Genomic DNA, 21586 nt, shown 5'->3' with positions numbered 1-21586 from the left:
TAATTTAACAGGGAGCCCAGAATTGAATATTCTTTTTAATTTTCACGTCAGTCATGTTGGAGGTCTTATACTAAAGAATATTTAATCAATAACATTTTGGCATCCAGACGGCGTGGGCGAACGTCATTGTTTAGCATGTACTAAGAGATTGGTTGAAAGTCAAATGCAAAAATTTCGTATATCAAGTCATCGTTAAGAGATCATTCGAAATATGTCCTCTTAAGTTAAACATTGAGTCTGCAATTTTAAACAGCAAACTGTTCATTTTTAATCTCCTAGCGCAAAAATTAATTCGTATACTGCTAATTTGGAGAGCAAGAAATAGCGAAGGCGATTTGGTGAAGGAATTTCTCAGGAATCTATAAACACGATTAAAATTGCTTTGTACTGCCAAGATCTCAATACGACAAAATTAGTTTCCTTAACACTTGTGTCTAAAGTTTTAATTGTTATTGAATTTAACTAACGACTACATACTCCCTTCTGTATATCCAAAGCGAATGGTACGAATATTTTAAATGGTGAAAAACACCAAAAAATTAACACAAATACAAATATTTATATGTCAGATATTGCCTAGATACTAACGAATCAGGTAAGAAAAGCAGCACTGATTTTGTTTTTACATGAGTTTTTGGTCTTCCCTTTGAATGGTATGGCGGTGAAATGCAGTTATAGAAGTTAATTAACTTTGTTCTTGTGATAGAAACAAAAGCAAAGCGAAATAAATACACTTCGCAAGTACATGTTATCAATATACGAAACATTATGAACACAAATAAGAGCTAGCCAGCCCCCTCCCACAAGTTGGTCGTGCTATGTACATTTCAAGCATTAGCATTATTTAATTTTTTAGAAACACATTGTTTTTAAATTGATAACCACTGGAGCATTTACACAACACGACCAAACTTGTCGGCTGGTTACGCCAGTGAATCCAAAGAGGAAAAGATCAGTCATTTTTCAATCATTTGCACCAGACTTGACTACAAAAGAAATGATTTGGTTAACAATGCATTCAACACAACACGGAAAATGTGTCCTTGTGGGCATTTATGATCATTATTCGTAGCTAAAACAAAGCCAAAAAAACAAAGCCTGTTTTGTTTTGAGGTAGGCGCCAGAGCAAATTTAAAAATAACCTAAGCACACATCATTGGCACACTGATGAGTAAAAAGGAGAACTGAAACTAAATTTCGGCGTCGATAATGGCTATCTATAAGTACGTCAATATGGCAATTTCATAATATCAAATACAAAGACCAACGAGAGAAATCCCAGTGGGCAATCAAAGTCGGATCGCCGTCGAAATCGAGTAGAAATGACGTCGCGACGTCGATCGACGTAATTTCGACGTTCTTTCCACGTCGAAATACTGACGCTCAATCGACGTCGTTGTTTTGACTCTATTTCGACGTCATTTTTCGACGTGTGAAACGAAGTTTGCAATTTTCGTTGAAAACGCGTCGAAATCACGACGATGTCTATTTTGCCATGTTTTTAACTCAAAAAGAAACTTGTGCATTGCGTTGGGTAGCATTTTAATTTTGTCATTATAAAATTTGTTATATGGCATGTTTTTTGTGGCAACAAACGTATAAATTGGTAATTATACATCGCAATATTTCAAAATATTTAACACCGGGCATGTTAGTAGTATAAAATGAAACCGTTAAAATAGTGACCGATTACCGTCGGACCGGGTCAAGTGATAGATAAGCATTATCTTTATAGTTAATACTATATATTCATCATTATTGAGAAAGCCAGATGCACGTGAGACGAAAGCCTTCGCACGATAGCCTACTAATCTTTCTTAACCGAACATTTGCCCGCTGATTGGGCCATGTAGCAGAACACGTGTTATAAAATTCCAAAGATCGAGGAGACAAATTTCGTATTTTTGTATTTGGATGTTTGTTGATGTTTTTACGTAGAGCATTAATTGTTAGAGTGATTAGTGATACCTATTGTTTAATTGGAGTCAACGATTCAACATCGACAATATGGTGGTTATATGTTTTCCTAATATATTCACGTTATCACTATTATATTTAATTAATTTATAGGCAATTTAAGAGTTTGCACACATATATGTGCTGATAAACCATTATACTTTAACGCAGACTTCTGGTTTATTATATTGTTTGAGTATCACTGACATTCACTATTACCTCTTATAATGCAATTATAAAGGCTGAAAGGCTTACTTTTAAAATCTTGAAATGGTTTATTCAAAGCAGCCAAATAATATAAAGAAAAATAATTTGTTTTCTTTACAGCGTCTGTCAAAACTATTATATCACCAACTCCAAGAATAGTCAGGGATTGCTGGAATATATATATATATATATATATATATTTATAGGAAGTTTTGTTTATTTGAATCTCCGTAAGTACAGTGCTCGATGCTTAAGAGCAGAGCGTAAATATTGATGAGAAGAAGAAAATATACAAAAACTACAATTTCATCCCGACAAGCCTGTTCCCATTATCCCCTGAAGAGTGAGAAATCACGAAACAGGCTTGTCGGGATGAAATTGTAGTTTTTATATATTTATATACATATATTCCAGCAATATATATATATATATAGTATACAAAGTGTATAACAATGTGCCCTCCCGGCTATCACCATAGTAAAATGGTGACTCCTGCACTTGGGACACAGGACGTACGGTTACACATTGCATGGATTGTATTGTAGAGTCACCAGAGCGCTCAAAGCTATATAGGTGAGCATTGCATAAAGCGAATGCGGTGAACGTCTCTTTATGAGACTCTCTACGCAATCCGAGAGCGCTCAAACTGCGCAAGCCAATATAGTATATATATATTTGAAAATTGGTAACCCAGGCATATTATGATAATGATAAGGATTCTCTGGATTTGTTTTAAATTTTTATTAAGCTTTCAACTCGGTGCTTCGAGCCTTCGTCAGACGCTCCAAACGCCTACAAAATCTTTGTAAATAATATATTGTCACATTCTGACGAAGGCTCGAAGCACCGAGTTGAAAGCTTAATAAAAATTTAAAACAAATCCAAAGAATCCTTATCATTATCATAGTATATATATATATATATTCCAGCGTCCTGTGTCCCAAGTGCAGGAGTCATCATTTTACTATGGTGATAGCCGGGAGGGCACATTGTTATACACTTTGTATATATATATATATATATATATGGATTAAATTCCCAGATGTGTAGGTAAGGTTGTCTTCCTTTGAAGCAAGAAATAGTATGTGTTAAAACACCAATGAATGTAAGATAGTGTGTGTAGAGATGCTATGTCGACAGAGGTGTGCTCTGTACTTTAAAGTCAGTGGCGGATCTAGGGTACCTCAAGACCCTCACGCGAGGTACATAAAATTTTCAAAGAATTACGTAATAATTGAGATCATAGGTTTTAGCCCAGTTAACTGAGTTAAGTTACTATTTGCGATCAGCGTTCAGTATCTGATCGCAAAATACACAAATCTGATTCCAGTTTTTATAGTTTGCCTTTTGAAGCAAAGCGATTTTTTTGAGGTACTTGTCAGCGGCTACTGAGGTACCCAAGCTTGAATGGGCATTTTGATTGGCTAAAACTTGCAGTTACCATGGTTTCTGAGGGACTTGAGGAAATTTTGAGGTACCAAGGAAAATTTTGAGGCATAAGGAGAATATTTTGAGGTACTAGCTGGTTTTTGACCTTGAACTTTGTTTGGAATAATGTCTATGATTGGTTACGATGTTCCATGTTTATTCTAACAGTGCATTTTATTGGTGCATTTTATCAACTCCCTCAAGTACAGCAAGCGTACCTCACTATTTTCGACTTTCGACTTTCGAGATACTAGTATCGTTACATTTACCGCACGCAATTTCTTCTGAAAATGGATAGAGATTGTTTTCTAGAAGCCCAAGAAGCAATGAACAGCAACAACAAAGAAGCTCTGTTGCTTCTGTACAACGAGCTACGCGGGCAGTTGAATTCAAAGCCAAGATGTTCATCTTACTTGCTTCGATCAAAACTGGGCAATTCACTGTACCGGCATATTGTCGCTGAGACATATATTCCAAGCAGTATGAAATCGCAGGGAAAGATCTACACTGCAATCAGGTAACGATGTGTTTATATGGCTGTTCAATTTAGCTTTTATTCTACTTCTGTCCGATTACGATGCTTTATCTGAATTTTTAATAAGCTTGTCAATATCTGATGTTTTGTAATTCTTATATTTTGCATTACTTGCCAGTGCAGAAATCCTTCGTTTACCAATCGAAGTTTGTATTTTATTCGAATAATTAAATAAGCGAATAATAACTTATAAATTTAACTGAAATACTGGTATACTATTTATGTAAGGAAAATTAAGAATCTGAATGAATAACTTTATATGGCAATGTTACATGTGCTTAGCTGTTTTTAAATACGTAATATAACATTATTGGATGTTTAATATTTAAAGTTACGCTGTTTAGTACAACACAAAAGAAATTTAAACTAAAGAGGGATTATTTTGAACCTTGTAGATCTCAAGCATCAGGGAATTGTCTTTACAGCTCAGTATCTTTGCTGCTTGTAGGAGACAACAGCTTAGTAAGTATTTTAAGAATACTGACTTCCCTTGAGCTATACCTTCATTGTGATTTTTACAATAAACATCCTGCATTTTCTTTGGCAGTGACTGAGCACCATGACCTTAGTCTTGTTAATCTTTTGCCATTATCAGTATCGGCCTCATGTTTAGATTCCGCTTAAAGAATGAGGATTTAATTAAGCAAGAAGCTATTTTAAATTGTTATGATGGTACCTGGTCACCTTTCTTGTGTATTCTGGGCTTATCATCAGTTATTGGTAATGAAATATTTACTTATTATCCAGATTGTGGGGACATAAGACCCAAATTACTTTTAATAGACATGTAAACCCTCGCTTGGCAAATGAAGCAATTGTGAAGGATGTTGCTGTTCACATATTATTCTGCTATGAAGGCAAGGTTAAGTCTGAGAGCTTTTGCCAAACCATTATGTTCCTCTTCTTTGCTCAACAAAAATGAAAACATAAAGTGTGTAACAAAAGCCAAGCATTCTGACAACTCTTCTCTACAAGAACACCAAGATATTAAGCGATTCTTCCAGCTGTCTTGCATTGATAAACCTTCTAACAGTAATTTTAAAACTGATAAGTCTAGCCTTAGCACCTTATCTATTGACAAGTCTTCTTCTCTTGATGCAACTTGCTACAAAAAACCCCCTTCTGATAAAATAGTGTCATTTAGTGAGGCTTCTTCTCTTGTTGACTGTCATATTCCCTTAATTTTGATGTTGCAACTTTCAGAGAAAAAAGAAAAGGCATGAGCGATGGGGAAATTTACAATCTCATAGTAAATGTTTATAGACCAGATGAAAATTTTGAATTCCCAAAAACGAATGGAAGATCTTTTCGTTATGATTGGTTAGAAAGGTATGAATGGTTATGTTATTCTCCATCCTTGGATGGGGGTTTTTGTTTGCCATGTGTCCTTTTTGGTGATAATTTTAAAGATAAGGCCTCAAAATTTCCAACCTATTCTCTCAGCCACTTCGTCGTTGGACAGATGCATCCAAAATGCTAAAACGTCATGATGGCAAAGAGAGTGATGGCAAAATGAGTTTTCATGGTTTGAATGGTTTGCATGCTTCTACTTTTCCAGTTTATTCTGCCTTCAAATCTAACATGTCTGGTAAAACAAAAGGCATTAATGTTATTATTGATTCTAAGGTTAAGAAAGAAGTTGAAGGTAACGGGCTAAATTAAGTTCAATTACCGATACGGTCTTAACATGTGGTCGTTTGGGCTTAGCCTTTAGAGGTCATCGTGATGATGGGCACTATCATCCTGAAACTGGTAATTTTTCTGCAGGTGGTGTTGGGAATTTTGTTGAACTTCTTAATTTTAGAGTGCGTGCTGGGGACAAGGTGTTAGAGGACCATCTGAATTCATGTGGTAGGAATCAGACGTATATTTCTAAAACTTCCCAGAAGAAGCTTATTAAATGCTGTGGTGAAGTAATAACAGATAAAATCATTTCTGACTTAAAAGCAAGCAGGTTCTACTCTGTAATTGCTGATGAGGCTCAAGACATCTCAAATACTGAACAGATGTCTCTTGTTTTATGCTTTATCGACCAAAATATGGATATTAGGGAGGAGTTTGTTGGATTTCTTCCTTGTAAATGGGGCTTAAAAGGTGAGCAGCTTGCTAAGGTTGTTCTTGATGCTTTAGGCAACCTTGGTCTTTCTATTGCTGATTGTAGAGGACAGGGATATGATGGGGCAGGTGCTGTTGCTGGTCATATTAATGGGATGGCTGCTCATTTGCGTCGTTTGAATGATAAGGCTCTTTTTACCCATTGCTACAGCCACAGATTAAATTTAGCGATTTGTGAGTCTATTAATATAATGGATGTAAAATCGATGCTCAATAGAGTTAAAAAAGTTTCTGATTTTTTTAATATTTCCCCTACACGACAAATACCTTTAGAAAAGAATATTGACCTTCATTGTTCTTTATCAGTCGGTAGGAAAAAGAAATTAATAGATGTGTGTCGAAATAGGTGGGTTGAGAGAATCGACGGCTTAGATACTTTCCAGCAGCTTCTTATTCCTGTTTTTAAAACGTTGAGAGAAATGAAGAAAAATGTAGATAAAGATCACAGTCTCAATGTTTCTTCGGATGCCTCTGAACTTCTTGATCTTTTGGAAAAGTTTGATTTTGTTGTTGCCCTGGTTATTTGTAGAAATGTGTTTGATTCTACAATTGGTGTTACTCAGCTTCTTCAAGGGAAGAGTATTGACATTATGGATGGTTTACATCTTATTACATCGTTGAAAACTTTTGTTGTTAATGTTAGGAATTCCATTGATAAGTATCACGATACATGGTATGAAGAGTCTCTCGCACTGGCTGAGAATTAGATATTGATGAAGCAAAGCCAAGGACAGTGGGAAGACAGACAACACGAGCTAATGTCCCCTATAAAACTACATCTTAGTACTATAAAAGAATTTTTTTTCTATTCCACTTGTTGACCACCTAAACTCTGCGTTGAAAGCTCGTTTCAATACTGATAGCGTTAATGTGTACAATGGGCTTAGCATTGTACCATATAAAATGATTTCTCTTCTTAACAATGGCATGAATTGGAAAGAAAAATTCAAAGTTGTTTCCAATTTTTATCACGATGACCTACCCAATCCATTGGCTTTGGACTCAGAGATTTTGCTTTGGGAAACTTATTGGGTTGATTACGAAGGAACCATTCCAGACTCAATTTCAGCAACTTTAAAAGCTTTAAAATTTGAAGGCTTTGAAAACATCAAAATTATTCTTCGTATTCTTGGAATCCTTACTATCACATCTTGCGAATGCGAACGCTCTTTCTCAGTTTTGCGCGAACTGAAAAATTATAAGCGAAGTACGATGGTTTCAGAGCGTCTAAACGGTTTGGCCATGATGAGAGTTCATCAAGAAATTGTGCCCGAAACGTCAGAAGTTATCGACAGATTTGCTATGGATAACACAAGATTAAAGTTCGTATAGTCATTAACAACAATCAAACATCAAACATGAAAACAAGGAACTTAAAATAATAGCATCATTAAGGCAAAGTTTCGCAACCATTTGAGGGAGGTAAACGATTGGCCTGTATCCGCCACTGCTTTAAAGTAGATTTTGATGGTGATTTTTGCAGTGTTGTTGCACCTTGTTTTAATAAATTCTTTTACTTATATGCCATAATTGACTGATGCATTTGGAAGTTTACTGAATCTGAAAAAATCACTTGCTTTTGCTTCATTGCATTTGCTTCATTGTTTGTCATTGTGAGTCACCTGAATTTTTCAGGTTAATGAGACAATTGCTTAAATTGTCCAGCAAAGTGCGAAGATCATATCTTCATTCAATTTCAAACACCGCACTGCATATAAAAATCTTTCATATAAGTATTTTGCAGGGCAACTAATTGGTTCCTCTCCTTCACCCCCTTTACTAAAACCAGGCGAAGTGCACATTCCTTTAAACCATAGCTTTAAATCTCATCACAAGATGTTAGTTCAAGTAAGTAATTTTTGAAAGTCTATGCAATATTTATTTCATGCTTATGTGCTCACTTAAGGCAAATTTATGCATATGTGTTTTTGATAATTGCTGACTCATGAAGAACAAGTATTGCCAGCAATGGAACAACAAGAAAGGACAACTAAGCTTCATCTTATGTCACAGGTTTGTGGCAAATTTAATTTTCATTGCTTTTATATAATTGCTAACGTATTCATGTAATACCCATGAATACGGTCGACAAGGGATAAAGCATAAAATAATTACGTATATGTCAATATCGATTCCTCCCAAATTGTTTATATTCATGTTTATTGAAAACTTCAATTGAATATTTTTCGTTCTGTGTAATTTGTCGCTTTCTAGAACCTAAAAAATATTTATCATAAATGGAAAGCATTGTGTGGCCATAGACCAACATGATGTTTAGGTAAGGTTGTATTTCTTTATTGCATGAAGAATTATGCACTAAAACAGTAATGATGTATGATGATTATGTAGAAGGGCTTTGTGGGAAGGGGTGTGCTGTATTTTGAAATAAATTTTATTGTTGATTTTGGGTGTGTTGCCCCAAATGGTTATTTTGTTTCAGAGGCATTTACTTGGCAAATTAGCTAGTTGTAACATGAGAATTTATTGTTGAATTTACCTTGTCGGCTGATTTTAAAAGATGCTATGCAATACTATATGCAAACTTGGCTGACCATCAATCAAGTTATTTCAGTTTCATAAACGTCACTAGTTTTGCAAAACTTTCACCAATCCTTCATACTTGGCCTTGTGGTGTAAATTTATCAAGCATATTTTATGAACTGGGATAGAATAGAACAAAATCTGTAAAAAGTGCATCATTTTAATTCAAATTTAAGTTAAAATCAAGTTACAAATCAAACTGTTGTATTGACTGCCTGGCAAAGGTTTTGAAATGAAACCAAAATACAGCAGTTTTATTTCCATTTGGGTTATTTGTGGAATTTCTGTTTTACAACATCCCCAGTTTGATAAGATAGAGGGATAACATTCATCTATGCATCTTATGATTTCGTGATCCCTAATTATTGAGGTGCCAATGCCGCAGCTTAAAAGAGAACATTCTGTTGGTATTCATGTCTTGAAGGCTAAGACAGCACCAACAAATGCATCAATTTACATTGTCTGTTTGCTCAGCAATAGCCAATATGTAAGTCGTTTACCATACACAGTGAATATGACTTATACTGTTGACAAAGATTGTTATGAAACCATTTAATGCATGTTCATTATCTTTAGAAAAAACAATGAGCTAGATAGTTATTTCAGTTTTATCTTACGACAATTTTAATGTTGTTTTTACAGAAACAGCTTTCAAAAGACACCGCGAGAGAACTGGCTAACATATCTGGAATGCGCTTGACTCAAATATAAAGTAAACCAGAAAGATTGAAAACTGAAATTGGCGGAGATTGAAAGTCAAGTTCGTGAAATAAATAGTCTCAAACACTAATTCAACCCATAGGTATGAAGGATATTTTATTTAATTGTTTTACCGTTTGATCATCGTCATGCATGCGCATACTATGTTCATAATGTATGGCCAAGCCAATGAAATTTTAATAAACAAACGTGAGAAATATTCTGCGTGTGTAACAATTGTCGGGAAATACTTAGACTATGGATTTGCCAGAGGGAGAACGAAGTCTTAATATAAATGTTATTGCCCAACATAAAACTTTCCATAAGGCCATGTATAGAAGGTTTTATTAATTGTAATATTTAGTCTTTAAATTTAAGACATCATTTGACTGAAATGAGATTCTCCATTTAAACCCACTATACATGTTTGTAAATGTCGATCGTCCAGGTTGGTATAGTCCTGAGAAGGACTGTTTTTGTTGTTGTTGACTGTTGTTGTTGTTGTTGTTGTTGAAGAACTGTTTTTGTTGTTGTTTCATTTTGACTACCGCTAAGGTTGTCGAATCGTCAGTCAACAACAACAAAAACAGTCCTTCTCAGGACTATACCAACCTGGACGATCGACATTTACAAACATGTAACGATACTCCCGGGTTCAAACCATTTACTTTAAACCCACTATATCGCTTAACACACAAAATCTCACCACATTGTCATCAATCATCATCACACTTTGTAGCCTAACACTCTGTAAATATCGTATAATTAGTATTCATGTTTTCAAACTTCCTATGTATATTGATACATTTCTTAAGTTAAAAGACGAAACGTTACTATTAATAAAATTTTCTATCTATGGCCTTATTGAAAGTTTAATGTCGGACAATAACATTTATATTAAGAAATGTAAGGAAGCCGACGTCGATTCGACGTCGATAAAACAACGTCGATTCGATTTGCGTTTTCGACGTCAGTTTCGACGTCAGTTCGACGTCGATTCGACGTCGATTTGCCCACTGGGATGTTGAATTTTATTCAACTGTTGTACGTTGGTCTCTCCACTTCAAGAATTTACTACGACTTATGATTTGTTCAACATTTTCCATGCAAAAATTGTTGCCTAGAGCTCATTGCAGAACATTTTGTTCATTTGCATCTATCACAAGTCATATGTTGGATATTAGCAGATCTGCAACGATAACTGTGTTGCTCCGAAATTTCTTAAGACTTTTTAGGACCTGAAATATTATAGTAGTTGGATTTCGAAAGCATATTTACTGTGATGTATTTCTGACCAATCCTAATTCTCCTACCATCATAAAACTACGATCATAAATTCGTACAATGAAAATGTCGTTTCAACAAATAAATTTGCATAGAATAAATTAAACTTTCTTTTTCAATCATGGTATGTCGAGTTGAACGTACTGCATAGTTAAATTTGTAAAGTATAACCACATGCATATATAACTCAGTTATTGTATACCCATAATCAACTGTAGTTGTTTTTTGAAATTTTACTTGAATAAAATTTGTAATTGATTTTGTGGTGTTACCATATGAAAAGTCATAACATATATATTGATGGTTTATAAAGGCATTCGACAAATATGACATGCAATTGATCCGAGACTCTTTCTTTTGCACTGTTGCCATATTGCAATAACAATTAACAAAGAAATGATACAAAACTTAATTGATGAAAAAGCTTGGGAAATAAAGGGATATATTATAAGATAACACGATATTGTCACGTGCTAAGCACATCCGCAACTTCACGTGCTACGCACGTTCGGCAACGTCAACTCGTACCACAGCCGGCAAACAACAAGTTATATGAATAAATTCTAGGTCTGGCGCTGGTAGCAATTCACAACATTTGTGGAGAGCAGTGAGTTTTGCGTTACCAACCAAAACGATTCAAAACGCAAATGACAAAAAACTTTAGAACTAAAAAGTTAATTAAGATTGTAGAAATAAATGTCCCTTTCATACATATAGGCACGTTGATTTAGGTAGCTAGTAAATAGTTAACCTCTATATCCTATAAGCTGAAAGTTTAATGGTGCCTTCCTTCAAAAATCGGAGAAATTGTGCAGAAACACAAGATCATGCGCAAAATATATTGTTGCATCATTGTGTGGAGAATTTTCAGTAACGAAATATACCTAAGTTCTGGCTTCAAAATTAATATTTAAAAAAGCGTTGACTTCAAACACATTAAAGAAGATTCATAAAAAACACTCTCTACATAATACTGTAGGGTGCTCTGCAGCATTTTTTTCAAAAATATCAAAGGAGCTATGATATGGCAATGTGTCTTTTGGAATTTTAGCAAGTTTTACGTCTGCTGCGTAGCTACATATAATAATGGTAGACTTTTTGAACAAAGTTCTTTTTTATAGCGTTTGTTATAAGTTACATCACGCTTATATAGCAGTTTTTAAAAACTGAAATGTTTCTTAAAGTCTAAGAGTGACTGTCGACTGATAGCTACAAGCGTTGTGAAAATGAAGTTTGTTCAGTTTATCGGAACATGAATTTTTTAAGCGTTTTCAAGTTGTGTCAGTTAAATCGAGTATAACAGATTCGTTAAAGAGTTATAAAAAGCAAATTAGGAGGCTGCCAATCATAGCTCTATTTCAGAAACACGCAATAAAGATCTTTGTAAAATAAGAGCTTTTAAAGTGTGCATATAGCTAAAAAGTTATTAAATTTTCTAAAAAATCCCGAATAATTCGCCGACCAAACGTGGTCAAAATGTTCGAACTTTTCCGATAAACAGTCAGTTAATACTTCAACACGTTACTTGTACACTGACAACCGCAGGGAAATAATGAAACAATTGACCCACCAGGGAGCTCACAACTGCATTTAATCTTCGTGTCTTTCATTCGTCGGCTATGTTGGAGGTCATGTACAAAGGAACAGTAGCATCTAGAACCGACGTGGGTGAAAGTCAATATTTGGAAAATTCAATCGATCAAAATAAAAAAACTTTCATACTTTGTATAAGTAGTCTTTGGTGATCATTCAAATGATATCCTCGAAAAATCATTAAAATAGCAAATTTATAGCTTATATCGGGAACTTTATGCCCTGACGTTCTTCCCTGTAGTCTCCTGTACAACAGAAATTGATACGTAGTTATTTTGTAGAGCAAAATACATGCAGTGAAGGAGATTTTCCAAAGACAACAAAACAAGAATTGCTTTGTATATACCGCCAATTAAGGACCTAAGCACACAAAATATTGTGTTTATTTACTAAAAAACTGTATGGAATTAATTTTCTAAACAAACTAGGCAATAATTTTGCTGAAAAATTTGCATTGACTTGAAAATTGTTAGTTTCCATAACAATTATGTCTATGTTATTAAATTTCTCAAAGGACTATACGCCTCAATCTTATCTCTAGCGAATGTTAGAAATATTTCAAATGGTTAAAAACGAACAAAAATACACACATATACATACACAAACATTGTGCCTAGATACTGTTGTATCCGCGGTAAGATCAGTAACGCTGCTAGGAAATAATCATTAGGCTAAGCAGGTGTAAGGAATTTCAAGAGGACCATGGTAACAAGACATAATTAGTGTTAACAGTTTTGGCTATTCCAGACAAGCTAAATGCGCTTTGTTTAACCATGCATTAATGCTGCTGAAAAGCTTACGAGCGATTGAATAGAAAGGAAAAATAACTTTCGTACTATTTACTTTTTAAATGCGCGGCGATGCTCAGGACTCATCAAGAAGTGGCTTCTCCCCGTTTCCCTGACTATGATGACTATGATTGACTAGGATTCCTTCCCCGTCGATGATTTTCAAAATTTTACGACATGTTTTATGCCGGGATAATCATGGCGGAATTTGTTGAGTTCGTCCAATTAATTTAATTTTTCAAACCTGCTCAGATTCGTTTAGTATTCGAAAGTTGCTCAGAGGCGCAGCTATAAGCCAATGGGCAAGTTTGGTCGTAAATCGTGAGTTGTAAATTTGAAGTTATTAGCTATATTCAGTTCTTTAGAAATCCCCAAGTCAAACATGACCATCGAAATTTGCAAAACGCGACCAAATTTGCTGGCTGGCTAATCCAGTGAATACAAAGAGTAAAAAACGAGTCATTTTTCAATTATCTGCACAAGACTTGCCTTTAAACAAATGGGTATGGTACACAATGCCTTCGAAGGCAGAAAATGTGTTAGTTAGCTATTTTTTATAACAGTGTAGATAATTATGCAGTGTAATCATTATTAAGGCCTCTTGTGTTTTGACGAAGCGTCACAGCAAAATTTACAAATGATCTATTAGCTACTTCATGCATTGACTGAAATTTAAAGGTAAAAACGAGAAATAAAGGAATTTCAGTGTCGATAACGGCTGTCTAATTACATCAATATGGCAATTTGATGGCAAAGTATTCTTGACTTGCAACCATTCTCTTGAGATTTGCCAAACAATGTTGCTCGCCCACGCTGGCTGGTGCCAACAAGACGTTCGCGGACTAAGCGAAAACATTTGGTTATTCTAAGTACATTAACGTTCACTGGTACAGCTGGCAAAGAAATTTTAAGAAATGCAAGGTGTTTTACCAGTGAGATATCTGCCGCTGTAAGTCCTAAGAATTTTCACAACCAAATTTAGCTCTTCTTCACATATATAGACGAACTGAATTTGCAAAACGAATTATACTTAATTGCACCAATAATAGCTATATTAAAAACTATTTGTTTCAATGGAACTTCATTTACTGTGCATATAAATAAATTAATTTTCAGCATGTTTCAGTTAAGGGTATTTCGTATTAGTAGCTGATTCTACTAATATCCACGATTCCAAGTAGTATTTTAGAAAAAAATAAAACGATTAACACTCAATAACACCATTTATTCTAGACGATTCCACAAGAGCATAATCAAAAGCCAGCAAATTCAATTAAAATTGACACGTAGTACACCATTCGCTCATCATTAGAGCACATTGGACATTCAATTAAACGCTTTGACTTATCAATATAGCGCTGTAGAATATTCATTAGCACGAAGGAACAATCAAGCGCACTTTAGTCGACAATCAATAGCATTTATTTATGCCGCATAACAATCGGGAATATTCAAGCAGGAATAACGTACATTCAATAAAATCAAATGAAGGATCATTAAATGAACTTAAACATAATTTGCATGAAAGAGAAGTGCGATGTTGCAGTTGCAACAGACTATTTCTCTTGAGACATGCAGGTATCTTTTGTACATAGTATATATTTGAATATTCTACAACGCTGTGGATGAATCAAACTGTGTTATTAATTGTCCAACGAGCTCTAATGATGAGCAAATGGTGTACTTGTTGAATATGCTGTTTGAAATTGAATTCCAAATAACAATAACAAAGGTAAGATGCGTTTGTTTTCAAAAATCTTGCCTAAAAACTTGCAATTGAGTTTTGTGACGAAGCTGAATGAAGAATCATATCATAGGCCCCAGGGGCTCCCGCTATTTAGTGCTCGATTTGGAACTAACACAAAGCTTTCACATTTTTGCTTTGTCGATACGGAAATTGAATTTCATTCTGGCTTTAGGTATTTCATTGCCAAAATTGTATGGGGACTACTGCAGTTTAGCGGACACCTTGGACGCTGACCCAACCCTAACCCTATAATCATATGCCATAGATATAGTAGATCATAGATATAGACCTACTATATCTATGATCTATGCCTATAATCCAAAGCAAAAACGAGCCCGCGCTACCCATACAAGCGCTTCATGTGCCCGCTAAACTACAGTCTAGCCAATGTACGTCATTAAATGAGTAAAGAAGAAGCCTTTGTTATACGCCTGTATGTATGCTTTGGAGAACATGTATTATAAATAAAATTAGTAAATGTTGCTACAGAACAGATCAACAATTTCCTGCAATTTTTTCGGACAGACATCGTTTAACAAGTCGTTGAGTCGAAGCCTTGTTTTAATTTATAAGAATAACCGTATTAGCAGTATATTATAGATATAACAATTGCTAATCTGTTTAGTAGTAAAAAAAGCGTCTGCGTGAGATGGACTTTCAATCATCGACCCGAAAACTCTTCTTATTTCAATTTTTAAAATGGTGTGCACCGCACCTCCAAATCTTCCAAACAATTGAAAACAAAAACATCACTGAGTAGACCTCACGTCCGTATTGCCAGCAAACTGGTCACCCACAGCAGATGCACAAGGTAGGAAGGAGGCATTTTACACATCTCCATAAATTGACTAGTCATTTTCACCGGCGCTTATGAGACCAATACTTCAACTATGCACGGTTCAAGTTTCATTTTGCGCACAGATATTATGACGAAGACACAGCAATGGCATCAGTCTTGGTAATTTTGCACAAAACATGTCTTTCACAATTCTATAAAATTATCTTCTTGGTTTTCTTGCTTTCAATGGCGTACTGGCTTGGTAGACGAAGTTGCAACGTCGATAACCAAGTCTATTTTCAGGAAGGTATTTTCAGTTGAATGTATTTTCTAATCCCAAATACAATCATCTGCGGTCAATAGGTCATAAAACTCGAATATTTCAACACGATTATCAGTAAAAATAATTATTTGCCGAACAGTTGCGTTCAAACAGATTGATACAAAAGCAATAATGGTACAAGTATAAATCTTATAAGTAGAAATATACTTGAATAACAACCTTGGTAACGAGTTGCTAAAGAATGATTGTGGACGAAATAAGATCAGATCAATGGGATCGTTTCCGAAACAAACGTTCATCTTCAATTGCTCGCGAATGCTTGAATTTGTATTCCAGATTGTACGCTACTGCAAATAATTTTCTTAAATTTCCATAGTGCGTCGTTCAACGGAGTACAGCGAGAAAGAAATACAACATAAAACAGCAAAAGTAAGTGTTGTAAATCTATTACAAAGCCAGACATAGCGCCAAGACACCACAGCAGGGAAAGAATTAAGATTAAAGACAAATGTTTTGCAGGGTAACCTGAGAACAGGCTACTTAACCGCTTAGATAGAAGCGTGTAGCCTGCCCGACTTTTTACTCCCGAAAATTTTGAATTCACTGACTGTAAAAATAACAGAATTCTAAAGAAATGAATAATGGATATCCTTCAGAATTTACATGGCGGGAGTAATTCTGCAGGCTAGCTACGCTCATTTTACTGAAAAGTTTGACGCGCATCTTTGTACGAATGTGATTACCATAACGGTAGCCGGCTGCATTTTCTGACTAATAGCAACACTGAGATGGCTCACCGCTCCCTGTAATTCAGTGAAATACACAGCAACAATGTTGCACAGCAAATTGAGACAACTGGTTGTAAATGCTGTGATTAATGATGAAGCTCGATCTTTTGCTGTCACAATGCCATTTTTTAACATATGTATTATTCATATCTTTAGAAAATCAATTCCATTTATTGTTTTTGAAAAAATATTTGCATTGCAGAATTAAAAAAGGATTGGTTTGCTTCATTCGCTGCTAACTGTGATTGGGATAAGGAAGTATCGAAGTAAAACAAATTGCGAATCACGCACAAATTCATTTATTAGATGCTTTTCAACCCAAACTTCACAGTAATAGTTGATCCTGGTCTGAGCGTGAACCTCAATTTTGTGCAAAACGACGACACAGCCAATATCTAGTTGGCAAGTGTTTTAAAACATTTTCTTTGCACTCATAACTTTTGCCTTTTAAACAAGCTGAAAATGCATGCAGCTCATTAGAATTGCTCGTCCGTGCTGGTCACAACGGTAGCACGGAAGTTAGCCAAAAAATCTTAGGGAGAAAGTTGTTGAGGGGTGTATAGATGAATACGGGCGTGGCAATTTGAATTTGGGTAGGAAAAACAAATACAAATTAATGCAGCTATTTCACTCTTCAATGTCCTAGAAATGGTATTACAGAGCTTTTAATTTAAAAATTTTCTGGGAGAACACGGCTAGCACTGCGGTGCTCGGCTGAGAATTCAACCCACGTTTGTAAAGTTATATTTTTGGGGCGCATTTTCGGTGGAAAGCAACTAGTCGTCCCAGAAAAATTGTTATTTGAAAGCCACTGCTAAGGAGGCCTAAGTGCAGGAAGCACTGTTGTACTAAAATGGTAGCGCGTAGGCAACATAGGTACACATATTGTATGTTGTAATATTTATTTTCTGCCAATTTGAATATCTACTTGCAGTACTTTATGTCACGAAGACTCTATATATGTTACACAAAATTTCTGTTTAGTTCAACAGAGAAGCAAGGAAACAAGCCATGGAAAGATGTTGTCAACGTAGAGACTCCTCGCGTGCGCTCACGTTGAAAGAGGAGGTGAATGTCTTTACGCATGTCATTGTGGACAGGAAGAATAAACTACTCTACTGCTACATTCCAAAGGTCGCTTCATCTAATATGAAAAGACTTATGTTGACGTTACAGAACTTTACAAACGACAGCAACCTCATCAAACACTTCAACAAACAGGGCTTCGAGTATCTTTCCGACGTGGATCCAACAGAACGAGTTGCAATGTTGAAATCGTATTTCAAGTTCATGTTCGTCCGAAATCCTCAGTTGCGTTTGGTCTCCGCTTTTAAGAACAAATTTCTCAAACCAAACACGGCATTTCAATTGATGTACGGTCAAAATATTGTGTTTCGCTACCGCCGGCCTAGCATGCCCAGAAATCTCATCAAAGGTGACGATGTCACATTTCAAGAGTTCACGCGCTATCTTGTAGACAAAAATCATGATATGCTTACGACAAATGAGCATTGGATGCCCATGTACAATCTCTGTCAACCTTGTTACATCAAGTACGACTTCATCGGCTCTTTTGAAGAGCTGGCCCTCGATACGAGCGCTTTATTAAAACAGATACGAGCACCAAAACATGCAAGTTTCCCAAGGAAACAAAAAAGCTACGGTAAGGCCATCACGAATACGGAGTACGCAAATTTTTATAAAAACCTGACGTTATCGGAGTTTCAATCGTTACGTAAGAGATATACTGACGATTTCACTTGTTTCAATTACAAGTTCATCAACAATCAGGAATTAAAGCCAAAATAATACAAGAACGCTTGAATAGCGGACCAACGGCATGCGGTGATGGTCACTCTCGCAAGAACCTTGTTGGAATTGACCTTTCCATGTTTAATGTTAATTTAAAGGCGAAATATTTGAGAAACTGTAATCGTCAAAATCACTCAACTAGTTAATGCAATAATAGTAGTAATACTCGTGGGATTATTTACATGTACATCAATGTACTTTCACCAATGATATTGTATCAGATCATGTGAACACCTCGTACACGTCTGCCGAGGCAATTTCGGCAATATGAACTAATAAACAGATACAAGTTGTGAGTCACTCTTCAGTCGCCTTCGATTATGATTCGTCGCCCTTATTCCAGGTTCAATGATCATCAAACCATTATTTTTAGTAATATCTAGCTTTTAAAGAAATGTCAAATTTTGCGTGATAAAAACTGATGCCAGTATCAGAAACAATTGTCAAATGAAAAATATCAGACTGGAAAGCAGCAAATCAGTTAAGGGTACGTAGTATGATTGCCATAAAAGAACAGACAATATTGCCAAAAATTCTCAAATATTTATGTATTTTTGTCTACGTCTGGTGTTTTTGCCCAACGAGTTCGTCGATAGTTTTTGCTGCCAAATGAGAGAAGCAAGGTAAATGGCAAATTTAAAGCACTAAATTTGCCAAGGAAAGACAACAAGCCAAACGCCATGAAACATGTGTGTCACGGTACTGAAATTTAGGCAGCATGTTCGGCGCCTCTTTTGTTTAGCTTTAACCAATCATAGCACACTATTGTGTGTGATATTTTTAGTAGTGGAAAACATTTCCCTGTTTGTATCGACTAGCATTCTATTGCAAATGCTTTAATTTGATTGGCCAGTCTACTCGCTATCGAATATTCAATAGATGTCGATTAGCAAAGCGATAGCTGTGCCGTCTCGCATTTTACTCAGGTTCCTTACGATAAACTAGAGCGTTTTCTTCAAAAGGCGATTCTAGACTAAAGTTGTCACTGAATACGACGTTAAGAAAAATTCAATTAAAATAACAAAACATGCATTGAGCAAAGGTCATCGCATTTTAGTATAAATGGTGTCAACGACAATTAACAAATGCATAAAGCAACGAATTTTAAGGAAAACTTTAGCAACCCTTTTCTTTCTCATAAACTATCACCTCATAGAAATCTTGAGCCCGTAATCAATTAATAACATCAACACGGGTTTTCGCGCATTCAACCAATCAACGTTCGAGTTTTCAAAAGGCTTTAAAAACTCACGAGTGCAGGTTTAGCCGCAAAGGTAATTACACGAGAAACTATACTATTGCTTAATAATAATAAAATTTTAAAGATATTTCTTTACTGTACCGCCAAACTCTGTCTCGCTTTGTTACCCTCTATCGTTTCAGAAAAGGCTCGTTACGCAGCCTAATTGTTAAAAAACATTCACCAAAATACAGTACTTGACGTTTTGTTTTTTTTCTTTGCAATCTTTTGTAATTCTTGAACTTCAAGCGATTGCAATTTAGGAAAAACCGCCATGTTTTTTTTTCATTGAAAAAAGTTTGTTTGGCTTTCACTGTTTTTCAGCTAATCAGGTTACAGTATTTACAGTGCAATTACAGCTTTTCTACAGAGCAATTACAGCTTTTCTACAGAGCAATTACACATTTTTACAGGGCAATTACAGATAAACTGCCCTGAAATCAACGATTTAGTTAAGAAATTAAATATAATAAACGTAAATGAAAATACCAATTGAATCAAAAAGAAGATATGCATTGCAAATAAATAAAATCGAGCTCGGAATAGTTGACAATTTCAGTGTCAAAGCTATATAGCTAGAATATACAAACATTCAATACAGGCTGTAATTTGTCCAGTTGGCAACACATTTTCCCGAATATAATATGCACTTGTAAAGCAGTACATGCCATATAACACCCTTCACTGGGTTTGTTGAAAGGAAATAACTCGTTATATATAATCCTAACTTATCAAATCAAACGAGATTGCTTACCTGAATTTGAAATTTATTCACTGGTCGGTCAGGAACATAGGAAGTTCTGCTCAGATGACGCATACGACCAGCTCAAACATACGTGTAGAGTCCGTCATCAACATGAGCGAGGCTAAGAACAATAGTCACGAGTGAAGATTTATTAAAGGAGGGTGCTGCAATAATCCGTGAATATAATTTTTCCAGTCATGTAACTCCTCCGGTCCTTGCTGATTTATGGGGAATCCAAATAAAACGTCAACTGTATTTCAGGAAAGAGGCAATTTTGATAATTTTGATCAGTTGGTTTTTCGTCTCGGCTCTCGTTCCGGTTGTCAAATCCCAATCCTCTTAAAAGCGGTCATACAAATGCTCCGTTCCATCTGACTTGGATGATTTTTCTTACTTGCAACATTCTGATGCAGAACCTGTCGAAAACAAGCAGAAAAAAAAATGTTTTACAGAAACTGCAGCGGCGTGTCGATCGAGATATGCTTCAGGAAGAAAAACTTCAAGTCTTTTTTCCAGTAAGTCTCTCTTGGTTAATTGCAAAGCAAATCCTAGAAGTGAGATTTTAAAATGAATAGCAAACTACTTCAGTGGTTATGTTTACAAGAATTAGGGGCTGATTACATGTAGCATTTTCATCCCTGGGCTGAACTGAGCCCCGTTAAGTGAGTTGAAATTTATTGCGTTTACATTGAAAATCACATCCCCGAGAATAGAAATTAATGCCATAGATCTAGTCTAATATAGACACCCAAAATATAAAACATAGAAAGCACGTCTAGCTGACAACAATTGACCACACATGCTTAAATAACGATTTGCGCCCTGCGTTTAAAACGATTACATGGTGATAACTTTCGTCTCAGTGCTGAGTCCAATACTGGGCTGAAATTTTAACCCGGTTAGCTGAAACAGGGTTGAAATTTCAGCATCGGGGTTGAACTCAGCACATGGTTGAAAATTTGCCATACTTATAATCGCAATTTGATGTCACGAATGTTTCGTATTAAGACTGAGCCTGAAATGTCAACTCACTAAACGGAGCTCAAT

At 35.5% G+C, this 21586-nt stretch overlaps 3 protein-coding genes across 7 annotated transcripts in view; 2 read left to right on the top strand and 1 right to left on the bottom strand.

Annotated features, from left to right (window-relative positions):
* Nucleotides 1-721: 721 nt before the first annotated feature.
* Nucleotides 722-21586, bottom strand: part of LOC124445722 (protein Jade-3-like) — a 40601-nt gene continuing 19736 nt past the window's right edge. The window contains exons 19-20 of one of the 2 annotated variants that reach the window (XR_006948234.1): nucleotides 20549-20955; nucleotides 722-986 (exon numbers count right to left, since the gene is read on the bottom strand). The gene's annotated coding sequence lies outside the window, so the exon portion shown is untranslated. Of the gene's footprint in view, nucleotides 987-20096; nucleotides 20956-21586 lie in introns of those variants that run through there. The other variant, XM_046996472.1, reaches the window with a different exon arrangement.
* LOC124445725 lies at nucleotides 3732-9701 on the top strand. Of its 4 annotated transcripts, XR_006948236.1 has the most exons (6): nucleotides 3736-4108; nucleotides 4522-4588; nucleotides 7986-8089; nucleotides 8193-8254; nucleotides 8456-8519; nucleotides 9425-9701. XR_006948236.1 is itself a non-coding variant. In XM_046996476.1 (3 exons), exons 1-3 carry the CDS (start codon nucleotides 3882-3884, stop codon nucleotides 4674-4676), a joined length of 297 nt encoding a protein of 98 aa, XP_046852432.1. In that variant the 5' UTR covers nucleotides 3743-3881; the 3' UTR covers nucleotides 4677-4743. The 4 variants fall into 4 exon arrangements, 2 of the variants coding, with proteins under 2 accessions (XP_046852432.1, XP_046852431.1); XR_006948235.1 differs by having other exon boundaries at nucleotides 3732-4108; nucleotides 7986-8254; XM_046996476.1 differs by lacking the exons at nucleotides 7986-8089; nucleotides 8193-8254; nucleotides 8456-8519; nucleotides 9425-9701 and adding an exon at nucleotides 4674-4743 and having other exon boundaries at nucleotides 3743-4108.
* LOC124445724 (carbohydrate sulfotransferase 14-like) lies at nucleotides 14388-19034 on the top strand. The gene is made up of 4 exons (XM_046996474.1): nucleotides 14388-14878; nucleotides 15815-15978; nucleotides 16331-16383; nucleotides 17727-19034. Exons 2-4 carry the CDS (start codon nucleotides 15837-15839, stop codon nucleotides 18549-18551), a joined length of 1020 nt encoding a protein of 339 aa, XP_046852430.1. The 5' UTR covers nucleotides 14388-14878; nucleotides 15815-15836; the 3' UTR covers nucleotides 18552-19034.

Source organism: Xenia sp. Carnegie-2017, unplaced genomic scaffold, assembly GCF_021976095.1.
Source record: "Xenia sp. Carnegie-2017 unplaced genomic scaffold, XeniaSp_v1 HiC_scaffold_22, whole genome shotgun sequence".
Taxonomy (NCBI): Eukaryota; Metazoa; Cnidaria; class Anthozoa; order Malacalcyonacea; family Xeniidae; genus Xenia; species Xenia sp. Carnegie-2017.
The sequence above is the reverse complement of the archived record's forward strand: the minus strand, read 5'-3'. Positions and strand labels throughout refer to the sequence as shown.